Source organism: Lampetra planeri, chromosome 53, assembly GCF_965212315.1.
Source record: "Lampetra planeri chromosome 53, kcLamPlan1.2.h2, whole genome shotgun sequence".
NCBI classification, from domain to species: Eukaryota; Metazoa; Chordata; class Hyperoartia; order Petromyzontiformes; family Petromyzontidae; genus Lampetra; species Lampetra planeri.
The window spans coordinates 3,854,513-3,870,148 of NC_136159.1; the positions used below are offsets into that span (position 1 = coordinate 3,854,513).

Here is a 15,636-nt window from a genome sequence, read left to right on the forward strand (position 1 = left end):
CGGTCAATAGAATCTCCCCCCCCCAACACAACCACCACCGCCGTTTAGTCGTCGCTGTTCCACAGCCCCGATCCATCGATCGTTTAAGCGACCGCCCACACTAGTTGTGTGTTCATGTGTTCATTCATCCGACTGCCTGTCCGCACCACTCCCAACCCACAAGCACGTCAGCACTTGGCTCACGCCGCGCGTAAACTCACACCACCACCACCACAAATACACTCACATCAACACCACCACCAATACACTCACACCACCACCACCACCACAAATACACTCACATCAACACCACCACCAATACACTCACACCACCACCACAAATACACTCACACCAACACCACCACCACAAATACACTAACACCACCACCACAAATACACTCACACCACCACCACCACCACAAATACACTAACACCACCACCACCAATACACTCACACCACCACCACCACAAATACACTCACACCACCACCACCACAAATACACTCACACCACCACCACCACAAATACACTCACACCAACACCAACACCACCAATACACTCACACCACCACCAACACCACCAATACACTCACACCACCACCACCACCAATACACTCACACCAACACCACCACCAATACACTCACACCACCACCAATACACTCACACCAACACCACCACAAATACACTCACACCACCACCACAAATACACTCACATCACCACCACCAATACACTCACACCACCACCACCACAAATACACTCACACCACCACCACAAATACACTCACACCACCACCACCAATACACTCACACCAACACCAACACCAATACATTCACACCACCATCACCACAAATACACTCACACCACCATCACCACCACCACCACAGGGACAAGTGTTGTTAGCGAGCACCTACGAAGGCTGACACAGTACATGTGGTGGGTAGTCAGCACTACACCCGGCCGCCTTTGTCTCCCCTGTGCTGAAGCACCACAACAGGTACTCATTTAGGCCTAAGACTGAAACAGACATCACTCGTCACCGAGTTCACAGCTGAGTGTGCTCACCATTGCGGCAACCACTCCCCACGCAGAGACATAAACAAAGCCAAAGCACCACAGAAATATATAATCTTATAGACCGTCGAGACAAGTGCTGTCAGCGAGCGCCTATTAAGTAGGACCTGTACAATAAACAAACTAAATAAAAAATAAAAAAACTCCTAAAAATAATATAAATAATAATGGATTTTTTTTTATTTCTATTATGTTTAATATGTATTTGATTATTTATTTATTTTTTACCTACATGACTTTACCGAAAAAACCTAAGAGTATGAATCCTTGCAGTCACGAAAGCTTCAAATCTAGAAATAAACAAACTCCCACGCGTGCGCACAGCCACACACAAACACATCCATCCCTCGGGCCGGAGCGGTGGCACAATCGCTGCCCCAACGAAGACACGGGGAGGGTGGACAGGGCGAGGTGGGTCGCTCATTTCACTCCTTGTGCTCCTTGGGCCCTGTGCCGACCGCACGGTGTCAGTGACCACTCTGCTGTATCGGTGCCTGACCCCCGGGCCGGTGCTTGACCCCGGGCCGGAGCCGAATGGGGACCCGGTCCGGGTGACGTCCTTACGAACCACGTGCCCTTCAATCCATCCCTTTGTGTTTCCCACCTGCTCTTTGCCCCCCCCCCACCCCACCCACCACCAACTCCACAGCATGTCCCCCTGCGGCCTAACCACTGTAACACATTCCTGCGGAGGGAGCTGGTAGGAACGTTGGGTTGCTCGGTCAATGGCCAGGGTCAACGGCGGCGTGGTGTATTCCGCTAATATGGCCGACTGTGAGGGTGGGCACAAGCCGGCGTGAGTAGGTGAAACGTTGAGTTTTATAAGGGCACCACGGGGTGACCAGCCCCTCCCCAGCCAGCCAAGCTTGTTGGTGCTCATTCAGACGCTGTCTTTCCGACAGACCTGTTCTCCACCTGAGGACGGCTGCTTGCGTTGTGGCCGAAACGTCGTGAGAATTGTATTTTATTATGTTTTATTTTTATTATTTCCCTTCTACGTGACTTCACCGAAAGAACCAAGAAGAGGAGTATCGAGCAGCCCCCCCCGGCGCGACCTCACCGGACGTGAAGAGCACGATGGCCTTGAGGCAGCTGTACTCGGCCGAGTCGACGTGAAGCGCCTTGAGCTTCTCCACCTGTTCCTGGAAGATGCGGATGTGGTCCATGAAGGCCACCACACGCTCGGCGGACATGGGCGACGCGTGGAGCCCAGCGGCGGCGAGCAGCGGCGCCACGTGTAGCGGCATGGCGCACTGCGCCGCGTTCAGCACGAACAGCTCGCTCCACACGAGCCGCAGCAGCGCCACCTGGTCCCCCACCTGACGGCCGGGGTCACGCGCGGGGGGAGAGGGGGGGGGCAGTGGGGTCAGGGCCAGGCGAAGTGGGGAGCGGGTGTCAGGGACGCAGATGACCTGGACACCATCTAATTGATTTGGAGTCTATAGAACTGGTTCCCAGCTTGATGGAGAACTCTGATTCTCAACCTGTGGCACGGTGGGCCGTTGGGGGTCACGTAAGGCCTGTGGGAAGTGCTCCGTGGAAACGCGGCAGATACGAATGTTGTTCAAAGATTACCGTAATTTTTGTTACTGCCCATCGCACAGCTATTTGGGTTCGTCGATAATATTCGTGAAAAAGCATCATTTTTGCGCCTGGTGCAGAGTCGTTTTGATTCTGAATGAAAGATGTTACAGGTGCGTGGTCATCCGCTAACAATTGTTGGGGGTTGACAGTGGCCCGCGGGTGCAGAAAGGTCGGGAACCACTGCCCTGGAGACCATGAGTTATCTAGGTACGCCGTTACAATCTGGAGAATTCAATGCGGTATCGAGGCACTTTGTGGAGAGGCTGGATGACCCCTCCCCCCTGGCAATTGATGCGGAGACCCCTGTGAACAACCTCCCGAAAACTCCGTCGGGGGCGACCCCATCCGCACAAACTCTAAACTAAACTATAAACTATTTAAATTTTGACTTAAAGCTTTCGTGACTGCAGGAATTCATATTCTTTGGGTCTTTCGGTAAAGCAACGTAGAAAAATAAATAAATTATCACGATGTTTCGAGGCAGCTCTCTTGCTATATTTTTGTCACCTGATGACGATTGCTTGTGTTGCGATTGAAACGTCGTGATAATTTTATTATAAATTTTTCTATCTACGTGGCTTTACCGAAAGACTCAAAGAATATGAACTATTTTTTATTTGTACCAGGTAAGGGCCCACTGAGCTATGTAGCTCTTTTTCAGAAGTGACCTGGCCACAAATGATAGCTCAACAGAGTGGCTCATCACGTCGAAATGTCCAGCAGCAGCTGATTACTTTAAACGCATGTCTCTAAACGTGGAGGGAAAACCGGAGAACTTGAAGAAAAACCCACGCGAGCACGGCGAGACAAGAGAAACACGCAAACTCCAAATATACAGGATGCGTCGGGCGGGTCGGGATCGAAGCCACGACCTCCTGTACACCAGGGCAAGGCAGTTAACATCTCTAGATTTGAAGTTTTCGTGACTGCAAGGATTCATAATGAAAAAAAAATGATAAAAAATATATTATTATTTTATTATTTTTTATTAATTTTAATTTAAATTTTTACCTACGTGACTTTACCGAAAGAACTAAGAGTATACTAATAGGGTTTTTCCCCTTTTTTTCTGGCAACAAAACTGACACCTTTTGCAAGGAATCATGCTTACATTAACCATAATACTTGCAGTCAAATGCAAACAAAAAACAATACTCTGATAATTTATGCATTGTCCTTGAAACTGATTGGTCCACACCAGAGACAGCTTTCTTTGGAGCCTAGTCTCATATGGTGTTCGACCAGATGACGCCAAAAGGCACACAGTTCAAAGACAACGCACTACCAGAGTAATGAGAGCTCGGGGTGGGCAGCATTGTCCAAGACAATGCATAAATTATCAGAGTATTGTTTTTTGTTTGCATTTGACTGCAAGTATTGTGGTTAATGTAAGCATGATTCCTTGCAAAAAGTATCAGTTTTGTTGCCAGAAAAAAGGGGAAAACCCCTATCAGTATATTTTGGTACTGGCAAAGGAGATCCCATGATGATGAACTAAGAGTATAGTTAACGTCTCGCCCCCACGGTGGCGATATCGAAGCCCCCCCCGCCCCCCCCCGCTGACCTGTAGTTCCGGGAAGAAGGGAATGTTCCGGGCCCACTCGACAGCGCTGAAGAGGAGTCGTGCGGCGAGCTCGCAGATGTTCTCGATGCCCATCAGGTTGTTGGGCTGCATGCACTGGCTGCCGTAGCGCGACGTGGGGTAGGGCTCGGCGCGCAGCAGCAGCGACACGTAGCCCGACAGGTAAGAGGCGGCGTGGCCCCCGCCGCCGTTCAGCAGGGGGTCCCCGCCGTTGGGCTGCAGCGCGTACGCGCCGCCCGGAGCCGCCGGGTGCTGCATCGACGAAGGCATGCGTCCACGTTGCACCGCTGCGTTGGGAGATTTTTTGGGGGGGGGGGTGGGAAGAGAGGGGTGGTCAGAGGTGGAAATGCGTGCAAGGGCAGTGTCCTTCACTCAGAGGACATCGTCAGCGTGATGGCCGCCACGCCGTTTGAAAGCATTGAGGTTTGACAGCCACGATGATGGGGGGGTGGGGGGGTTGTTTTCACGTTCGCGTATTGTCGGGGGCTGCACGTCAGGGGACCGCAGTGAAGGCCGCCAGTGGCCCGCGGGCCTTGCGGCGAGGAACACCGGTGTGCAGTAGTTACCCCGGTGTACAGTAGTTACCCTGATTCACGTCGGGGATGCGTTCGTGAAAGGCGCGACGACGAACGTCGAAACGACGTAGACACCGAAGCGATTTGCCGGCTAGGCGGCAGAGGTCGCAAACGGGTTTTGATTCCTTACCCGTACCCGTACCCGGCCGCACCAGGGTCGCAAACGGGTACCCGTACCCGGCCGGGTACGGGTAGCCGGGTAGCCGGGTAGGGTACGGGTATCGGGTACCCGGTTGCGACCTCTGCTAGGCGGTGGTTGGGGACGAAGGCTGAGAGGCGATGGATAACGAGAGTTGAGCAGACAACGCCGTCGATGATGTCAAGCGTTGGGGCTTTGAGGCGACGCCTCAATTAAGTGGCGACGTGTTTGCAAAAAGACATGAATTGGGGGAGGGAGATGTCAATCGGGGTATTACTGAACCACAGACAGAGTCACTCATCGTGACAAATGTATGGGCCACAAGTCTGGGTTTGACCGGGACAGTCCAGAAATAGGCACCTGAGTCCTGGTGGCAGGAATTTTTTACCGAGATCTTCTCGACAGACCTGTTCTTCACCTGAGGACGGCTGCTTGCGTTGTGGCCGAAACGTCGTGAGAATTATTTTATTATGTTTTATTTTTATTATTTTGATATTTCCATTCTACGTGACTTTACCGAAAGAACCAAGAAGACGAGATCTGTGGTTGAACTTTATTACGTGTCGGTAAAGCTGCAGTTTAAATATATGGATATAGACTGAGAAACATGGCCGGCTAAAAAAAGTCTGGGTTTTGGCTGTGCCAAAATGTGAAACGGGGGGGGGGGGGGCATTTTCATGTAAATGGCTTCACTAATTGCGGTAAAAGATTGAATGTCGAGTTTGCAAGCCAGAATATCCCAGGTGTCCAATGACGGCAAATATATAACGACCACGTACACAGTTTAACATCTATAACTTCAAACATGCTCGCATTTATATAGCTGTCAACCCATACAATGTACCCGTTTTCTTTTACAGGGAAATTGAGTTTTCAGGTCCATACGGCGTACAGCCGTTTTCAATACGTGCAATTTTTTTCCTATTTGTTTGTGTTTCTCCCTTGTGGTGGGACTTTGTAGGATGAACGTTGAGATTTCTAACGGGCACGGGTTGACCAATAAAGGTCTGAATTGGTCCGTAATAAGATACGCACTGATAAGGGGTTGACGGGTATGAATACATAACGACCTCGTACACAGTTCAACATCTATAACTTAATATGTGCACGCATTTATAAGGCGAACGTGGCAACCAGTGGACCGACACACATTGTCAAATTACCCCGTTCATTGTACTATCAGTGCTGTGTTCCTTCTCAGTAACTTAATCTAGGCGTGCGTTGCGTTGATCGATTTTATTTATCGACTGTTATCTTCCCGTTGCCGTATTTTTTCAAAATTCAGCTTCGTGTTCTTGGTTCTGTCGGTAAAGTCACGTAGAATGGAAATAATAAAATAATAAAAATAAAACGTAATAAAATAATTCTCACGACGTTTCGGCCACAACGCAAGTAACCGCCCTCTGGTGGAGAACAGGTCTGTCGGGAAGACTTCTTCACCTGAGGACGGCTGCTTGCGTTGTGGCCGAAACGTCGTGAGAATTATTTTATTACGTTTTATTTTTATTATTTTATCATTTCCATTCTACGTGACTTTACCGAAAGAACCAAGAAGATGAATCCCTGCAGTCACGAAAGCTTTAAATCGAATTCAGCTTCGTGTTGTTGCACTTTAGCGATCATGCACCGTCGTACACTCAGCTTAAATTGCATTGCGTTCTGTTGCGCCACAAACGAATAACATTATACGACGGTACAATCAGTTTGGTCACAGGCCCCCCCCCCCAACCCCCCAAGCATGGAACCTTCCCGTTTACCCAGGGGGGGGGGGGGGCCCAAGCCGGCTTTGGTTGTACCCGGGTCGCCGAGGCGAGAGAGGGGAGCCCCGGATGGGCTGGTGGGAGAGGGATGGGTCTGGTCTCCCAGCCGTCTCATAATTCAGCTTTTTAATAGCTCGCTAACGAGCAACTATGTTTGCAACAACAACAAACCACGCGCAACAGAGTGGCTTTGTTTTAAGAACGGGAAGTCGCACGACGTTTTGGAAGAACGTGAGGAGTGTTCACTCACAAGCTGTGTCGTGCCTCTGTGTATCAAGGTGTCCATCAATGAGTGGAAGGAAACCTTTTACAAATGTTGATGAGCAGTTTTGATTAGTTTAACACGTAGGCTTTCGCGACCAAAATTATTCATAATCAACGTTTTTGGGTCAGATCGCGTTATTTATAAATGTGTCGTAACCCTCCACCACCCGACACGGCCAATCAGCAAAAAAGTGTCACGTTGACAAAAGACAAATAGTTCACTGCTTTAGCCCACCGGTGTGTTGAAGCGTGAAACCACAACATTTATTAATTGGCTTTGCAGGGTTTGTCACGATATGGCGACGCGACCATATCTCGTGCGAAATAAGATCATTGGTCTTCCTTCACATTGACCGTGTCGCAAATTGTCATGATTTCGTGATTACCGTAACATATTTCTTCAATGTTTTATTTCCTGACAAGAAAACAACTTTCACTGAAACAAACTCTATAATTCTAGCTGTAAATCAATCACTAGTTTCCATTCAATGTATCCTTTGGCAAAATGGTTTGGCAGTAGTAATTGACGGGCATTGCGATTACGTTTGATCCTCGCTCCGCGTAATCCCGACTGGACGATTTCCAGGTAAATTTTTTTGTTGAACTAAAAAAAAACTTAAACCATGACTTCTAAATTTGAAGCTTTCGTGACTGCAAGGATTCATATTCTTAGGTTTTTTCCGGTAAAGTCACGTAGGTAAAAAATTAAAATTAATAAAAAGTAAAATAAAAAAAATCATCGCTGATACAGCAATCGTGCTGTGACTGTTCCACCTGAAGACGGAAGCTTGTGTTGCCTCCGAAACGTCGTGATTTTTATTTTATGTTTATTTTTTATTTTACTTTTTATTAATTTTTTTACCTACGTGACTTTACCGAAAAAACCTAAGAATATTTAAACCATGACGCCAGCACACATTAATGGCAAACTCTTGCGCCATCGCGTCACGGGATCTTTAACATCCACTTGTGAAGCAGCAGCAGCAACAGCAGCAGCAGGCGCGTGTCCATGCTGTCAATGCCCACGAGTGGCGAGTGCGACCGACCAAGAAGCATCTCAGCTGCCGACGTCCAGAGCCTGAAGATTTCCAGCAGCCCCCTGGCAGTTGACGTATCGGTCCGGAAAGGAAACCGCATTGAAGCATTGAAAGAACCCCCCCCCCCCCATTCACCATTACTCATGATGACCTAACGGCGAAAATGAGTGTGAGCACGCCCGACCTTGTCACATCTCATGGGGCTAAGCAGGCCTGGAGCCTGGTTGGTAGTGGGACGGATGACCTCCAGTGTGTTGTATGTGTGGGGTGAGATGTTAACTACCTCGCCTGGTACGTAGAAGGTCGTGGTTTCGATCCTGACCCTGATGCCTGCTGTATATTTGGAGTTTGCGTGTCTCTCTCCCTCTCTCTCTCTCCACGTGGTCGCGTGGATGTTTCTCCGGGTTTTCCCCTCCACATTTAGAATCAACATTCATTTAGAGTATTTGGCTGATGTGAATTTCCACGTGATTTGTTGAGCTATCATTTGTGGCCAGGTCGCTACTGAAAAAAAACTATTATAGCTTGCCTGCTAAAATAAAAAGTTTAGTTTAATTTAGAGAAGTGGTCACGAAATGTCAGTGATCCTGAATGCGACCTCGTCACATCTCATGGGGCTAAGCAGGTCTGAAGCGTGGTTGGTAGTCGTATGGATGACCACCAGCGTGTTTGCAGGTGTGTTGAGGTGTGGTCAGTTGACATCAGTGCCGAGTGTCAGCCCCTCGTGTAGAGAGAACAGCGCGGTGATGGGGATGTCTCCGGGTCTGCCCTGGTCCCCTCTGCCATGTGAAGCCAACAAAACTCTCAATAATGCTTCTAAATAATGGTATTGACCCAACTGGCAGGACACTCTTCTTGGTTATTTCTGTAAAGTCACGTAGAAGGGAAATAATAAAATAATAAGAACAGTTCATTTAACAGTTCATTCAACAGTTCATTGAACAGTTCATTCAGACGCTGTCTTTCCGACAGCCGTGTTCTTCACCTGAGGACGGCTGCTTGCGTTGTGGCCGAAACGTCGTGAGAATTGTATTTTATGTTTTATTATTTTATTATTTCCCTTTTCTACGTGACTTTACCGAAAGAACCAAGAAGATGAATCCCTGCAGTCACGAAAGCTTTAAATCGGCAGGGCCCGCTTGCCAAATAGCTTTGAGACTCGATGAGGCCTTCAAACAGAAGTAAGGCCTTATCCACTAACCTTTTTTGACCCTACTGGACATCTGTAAAAAATAGAAAGAGCTTCATAGCTCATCGGATTCCTCCAGTATAAAGATGCTGATGATCCTGAGCTGTCAATATGATGTCTCTATATTGCTTCCGCTCTCTGACCCACGTGTCCCGTTTCCTCCTCAAGCCCGTCTCTCGGTGAAATTCCCAGCGTGCATCTATCTCTCGCTCTCTCTCTCTCTTGGTGATTCTTTTATTTGACGATTTCATTTTTATTTCGTGCTGGAAGAGAGCCTTCTTTGGTAGATGTATTTATTATTGATTATTATTCACAACGCGCCAAAGCGGCGTGTGATGAATTATGTAGGGAGCGCTCTCTTGCAAAAAGGGACACGTGCCTGGAGCCTGGGCTGTGCGTGGTGAGTTAAAGCAGCCGGTCACGTTATATAATTGTACTTTTAAATCAGTTCATTCCTTCCTTATATATTTATTTTATTTTTGCTACTCAATGCCTATGAACGCTGCCGTAAGCACCTAATTGGACCTGTGACCCAGAGGGCACCAGTTCAATTCCACCTCTCGGCTCGGGAGCTAAGCAATGGGGGGTTTAAAAAAATATCTGTCCACCCAACACTATAAAAAGAGTACAGCCACAGTTAGACTACGATCAACAGCAGCCTCAGCAGCACACCACGCTTTCCCACCTGATGACGGACGCTTGTGTTGCGCCAGAAACGTCGTCATTAATTTCATGTTCTACCCACGTGACTTTACCGAAAGAACCAAAGAGTATGGATTCCTGCAGTCACGAAAGCTTCAAATCAAGATGTGGTCAACAGGTTGCGTGTGGCGGGGTACAGTGTGGGTCACTCCCACTTCTTCCAAGACGTGTCAACTGGCCAAACTGCCCTCTGGAGTTCGCTCGAGATGGATGGAAGACCCTTCTGCCAGCAGTGGCACGAGAATTCAATTGCAGCGCTGTGCCTTTGCCTTGGCGACGTGTTCTCAGTGTTCACGAAGTAAATCAACTAAAAATTACAGGACTCCACTCACTGGTCACATTCCTTAGGCGACGAAGCTTCGCAGTGTGTCAAAAGTGCAATTTTTCAACTACAATTACCGTATAAAATTTCGATTTAAAGCTTTCGTGACTGCAGGGATTCATCTTCTTGGTTCTTTCGGTAAAGTCACGTAGTCCTGGTCTGGTCACGTAGACCTGGTCTTCACCTGAGGATGGCCGCTTGCGTTGTGGCCGAAACGTCGTGAGAATTATTTTATAATGTTTTAAATGTCATAATTTTATTATTTCCCTTCTACGTGACTTTACCGAAAGAACCAAGAAGATGAATTACCGTATTCTCCAGATTATGGGACGCATTTTTTCCCTTCGGTATTTTCATTAATTTATACATTTAAAGACGATATGAGAATGATATTAATTATGTACACTACGCGACACCCTTACACACGTTACTTATGCAATGAATTCATAAATAAAAGACACGTGTAAAAACGTATTTATATAAAGCGTATTCTCCTGATTGTAAGGCGCACTTTTCCCAACACGTACAGTATTTGAAAACAAGATTTGGTGGCGCGTCGCATAATCCGATGCACGTCTGCGTTATGCTCATTCATATACCTTTATTGACATTGGGCACAATGTTTTGGGTGCCTTTTAACTTTTCAAATGGGGTTTATACTCCTGAGAATACTATAGAAAGCCAATCAACATCGCCATACTCTTCCTCTGCTCTGACGAAGGACCATTGCCCGAAACGTCAACCTATTGTGTGCATTACAAGGTGAGTTTAACGAGGAAAGGACGTGTTTCGCTTATGCAAATAAACAGTCAACTAAATACATAACTTAAGTTTATCAAACCACTGCTGGATTGATTAAGAGACACTTCGTGCCGTTTTCGGCCACAGGAGTTTGTTTGACCATACTTCCCCCCCACCGGGAATTGAACTTCGGTGTTTGGGCTCGTAGCGTAGTGCGCTAACCATTGCACCACCGCTCCATGCCTCGCACGCGTGTGTCCACGATGTGATTTACATTCACTGCAAACGTGCACACACACACATGGATGGCGTACATCCAAAACAACAATCCCGTGTACAACCACGCCCGGCCGTCTTTGTCTCCCCAGTGCTGATAATTATCGCTCGCCACTGATGGTAGCCGTGGCCGGGAATCGAACTCGTGTGGCCGGGTTCGCGGCGCATTGCGCTAACCACTGCACCGCCGCTCCCCACGTACACACACAGTGCGTACACAACACACACCACACACACAGCACGTACACAGCACACACACCACGTACACACACACCACGTACACAACACACACACACACCACGTACAACACACACACAGCACGTACACAGCACACACACACCACGTGCACAACACACACACACCACGTATACACACACCACGTACACACACCACGTACAACACACACACAGCACGTACACAACACACACACACCACGTACACAACACACACACACCACGTACACACACACACAACACGTACACACACACACAACACGTACACAACACACACACCACGTACACAACACACACACACACCACGTACACACACACACCACGTACACACACACACCACGTACACACACACACACCACGTACACACACACACACCACGTACACACACACACACCATGTACACACACACACACACCACGTACACACACGCACACACACCACGTACACACACACACACACCACGTACACACACACACACACACCACGTACACACACACACACACCACGTACACACACACACACACACCACGTACACACACACACACCACACACACACACCACGTACACACACACACACACCACGTACACAACACACACCACGTACACACACACACACACACCGCGTACACAACACACACACACACCGCGTAGGTACAGACACAAACTGTACACATGGATTCCGTAAGAACAAATCCACACAAGCGCGCATATAAACACATACAAAGACAAAGATCCCCCGTGTAGCCTTTAACAGACTGCTGGGGCAAGTGCTGTTAGCGAGCAGCACCTATGAAAGCCGGAACGGCACACGAGGGGGTGAGTGACCAGCACCACGCCCGACCGCCTTTGTCTCCCCAGTGGCGATGTTTACACGCCGCACCAGGTACTCGTTTGGGGTTGAGTCGACCTAGGGGTGGACCAGGATCGGTTCAGATAATCGTCACCGTGATCGGGAATCGAACTCGGGTCGCCGGGTTCGTAGCGCAGCGTAGCGCTAACCGCTCCACCACCGCTCCCCATATACACGTACTCACCACACATACACGCATACACACATACACACATACACGCATACACACATACACGCATACACACATACACGCATACACACATACACACATACACGCATACACACATACACGCATACACACATACACACATACACGCATGTACTCACACGTACAAATACATAGTCTAGTACTGTACATGAAATAAACTGTACATACGCGAATAAATAAAATAAAACACCCACCAAACCCCACGCATTTACTATGCAGCACAAAGACAAAGATCCCCCGCATAGCCTCAACAGACATTTGGTCAAGTGCTCTCAACGAGCACCTACGACGGCTAACACGACACTAAACTCCCGGCCGCCTTTGTCTCCCCACCGAAGCGGGCACTCATTTTAAAGGCTCAGGACCGATTGGAATAATCGTCACTGATCTCGGCCGCGAGTGGGAATCGAACTCGGCTCGCCGTGTTCGTAGCGCGGTGCGCTAACCGCAGCGCCACCGCTCCCCGCGCCCATGCAACAAAAGCACACCCTCATTGCGTCTGTGTGTTACATGTATACACACGACACACATGCATACATGTAACACACGTGTAATTTAAATGCATGTTCATGTCATTGTGTACATGAGTACGTGTTGCGTAGTATACGTAACAATATATTGTGATATTAACGTACGTACAGCCCTTTGTTGATGAAGGCTTCCCAATTGCTCGGTCAGGTTAAGGGGGTTTGTTTGACCATACTTCACCACTTCTGGTTCGTGCGGTTTAGTGAAATTTGGGTTGGTTGGTGATGGGATACAACTCGTCACTGACCTTAGCCGCGACCGGCAATCGAATCAAGTCTCTGGATTCCCGGCTCACGACTACGTATGCACGTGCCGTATATATGTACGAAACGCAGTATATTGAGTGCAATCAATACTTTTTAAACGGCAGTAATAACACGCAAGCGGACTGCTGGAAATTCCTCATTCGCACGGCGAGCGAAAACCGACAGATCCACCGCAGTTGACTTCCCGCCAAAAGTAGTACCTATTTTATCGACCCCATTTGGAGTGACGACGATGATGGGCTGAGTCAACCGGCATTTCACGACGAGAAACGAGCGAGCGAGTCTTGAGTTTTTGTTCACGACAGTCTCTCTATATAGATAGATACTGTCACGAGTAACCGGCATATAAGGTGCGTGGTGTTCGCTTTTTATCGGCTATAACGTCTTCACAACTCCACACGGGTTGGCGAATTACTCGGTCCGCCGTCGATGGCCGGTGGTGGGGGGGGGGATGGAGCCTCGGTGGCGTTTGTTGGACGCGGCATCAGTGAGGCTCCGGGCTGAGGCTGCCCGCTCCGTGACGGGCCCAGCCCCCCCCCCCCCCCACGTGGTTCCACGCGCACGCACGGGGGTCGTGGTGGGGGTCGTGGTGGTGGTTGGGGGGGGGGCTCTCACCGCCACGTTCCACATCGGTGGAGACGTCTCGGACTTCCCACTCGCGACGAACGCCGTCAGCTCTCCACTCAAATTCTAGATTTGAAGCTTTCGTGACCGCAAGGATTCATACTCTTATAGGTTTTTTGATGCAGTAATTTTTAGCTGTGACGCTCCCACCTGATGACGGAGACTTGTGTTGCCTCCGAAACGTTGTGATTTATTATTTTATTTTATTTCCATTATTACTTTTATTAACTTTTTATTAGATTTTTCTTCACTCAAAACTGGTGGAGCGTCTCGCGAGAATGCGACGTCGCGCTCCGTCTGACGTATTCACTGGGCGCGTTTAGATCTTCTAGGACATCGTGAGATGTGACGTTACTCGGTCAGTCACTATCGTCTGTACACATTAATAAGACGTGTCTAAGCCCTTCTAAAACGTCATTCGAATTTACATAATTGAATTAAAGTGCACGTGTGTGTTCGTCTGTTAAGTATCTTTCAATACACAATCTGCATGTGCTGCGAAGGGCCATCGCCCGAAACGTCGCCTGTTTTAGTTGTTTATTTGAAGGCCACGAATGTGTTTTTTTAATATACATGCACAATACTCTACAGTGTAACAATGGAGCAGTGGTTAGAACACCGCGCAACGATTCCTGTAACCTGAGTTCGGCTCCCGATCACAGTTCACATCAAACGAGAGTGACAGACACGTCAACCGGTCCTGGTGAAATGTGGCCAAATAGAACTTGATGTGAACTCAGTGCGCTAACCACTGCGCCACCGCTCCCCACACACACATGCACACACACGCACGCGCGCGCGCGCGCGTCTATTTAAATGCGTTTAGTATTTGTAAATTATTTTAATTACTGCGGTTAAGGAACTACCAATTAATTGCGTGAGCGAGTATTTACACACTTTGTAAAATATATTTTAAAAACATGGATTTAAAAATGTAGTGCAATTTATTTTGAAGACGGTTGCATATTATGTACATACATATATGTATGTTGAACTTCTTTCGCACCGTACGTGGCCAGCCGTGCTAATCGTAGGTGCAGGAGGATAACAAACTAAACACAGAATATGTGGTGTACAGTGAGGATTATGCCATTGCGTTTCAACTTATAGGATAAACATATAGGATATGCCTTATTGACAAATGCATTTAGTAAAAGTCACGCGGTATTTTCTTGACCATAAGACGCTCCAGAAAGTAAGACACACCCCAAACAATGTGGCCGGAATCAATTACGAACACACAAACACACAACCCCATACACCTACGGGATCGGATTATAAGACGCACCACAAACTATTGCTGGAGGAAAATTGCGTCTTATAATGTGGACAAACGTATTTGCGTTCGTATCGCTATGAAATTAGTTGCTTTAAGTAGATATCGAATGTTATTTGGCCGTTAAATAAAATATTTATAATTATTCTACTCAACCTTTTTTTTATATATATAAAAGAGATGCACTTCTATAATGCTACGAACTTGTTAAAATCCCTGTTTTTAAAATAAAATAAATGATTTAGCAAAGCTAATTGGTTTGCACAAGCAAATTAACTAAATGTATCAACACATTTGTGAATAAGACTGCTCTTAAAACGGAAATAAATTTGATAAGCGTCATTTCGGACAATGGACAATATTATTATTTATTATTATTTATTATTATTTTCTATCTACGTGGCTTTACCGAAAGACCCAAAGAATATGA

At 47.7% G+C, this 15,636-nt stretch overlaps 1 protein-coding gene across 2 annotated transcripts in view; it reads right to left on the reverse strand.

The window, feature by feature from the left end:
• LOC144734850 (nuclear receptor subfamily 2 group F member 1-B-like) overlaps positions 1–15,636 on the reverse strand; it is a 33,492-nt gene that overhangs the window by 5,805 nt on the left and 12,051 nt on the right. For both annotated transcript variants that reach the window (XM_078617265.1, XM_078617266.1), the window contains exons 2-3: positions 4,199–4,503; positions 2,111–2,369 (exon numbers count right to left, since the gene is read on the reverse strand). In XM_078617265.1, coding sequence (XP_078473391.1) covers positions 2,111–2,369; positions 4,199–4,503 — 564 coding nt within the window. The remainder of the gene's footprint in view (positions 1–2,110; positions 2,370–4,198; positions 4,504–15,636) is intronic.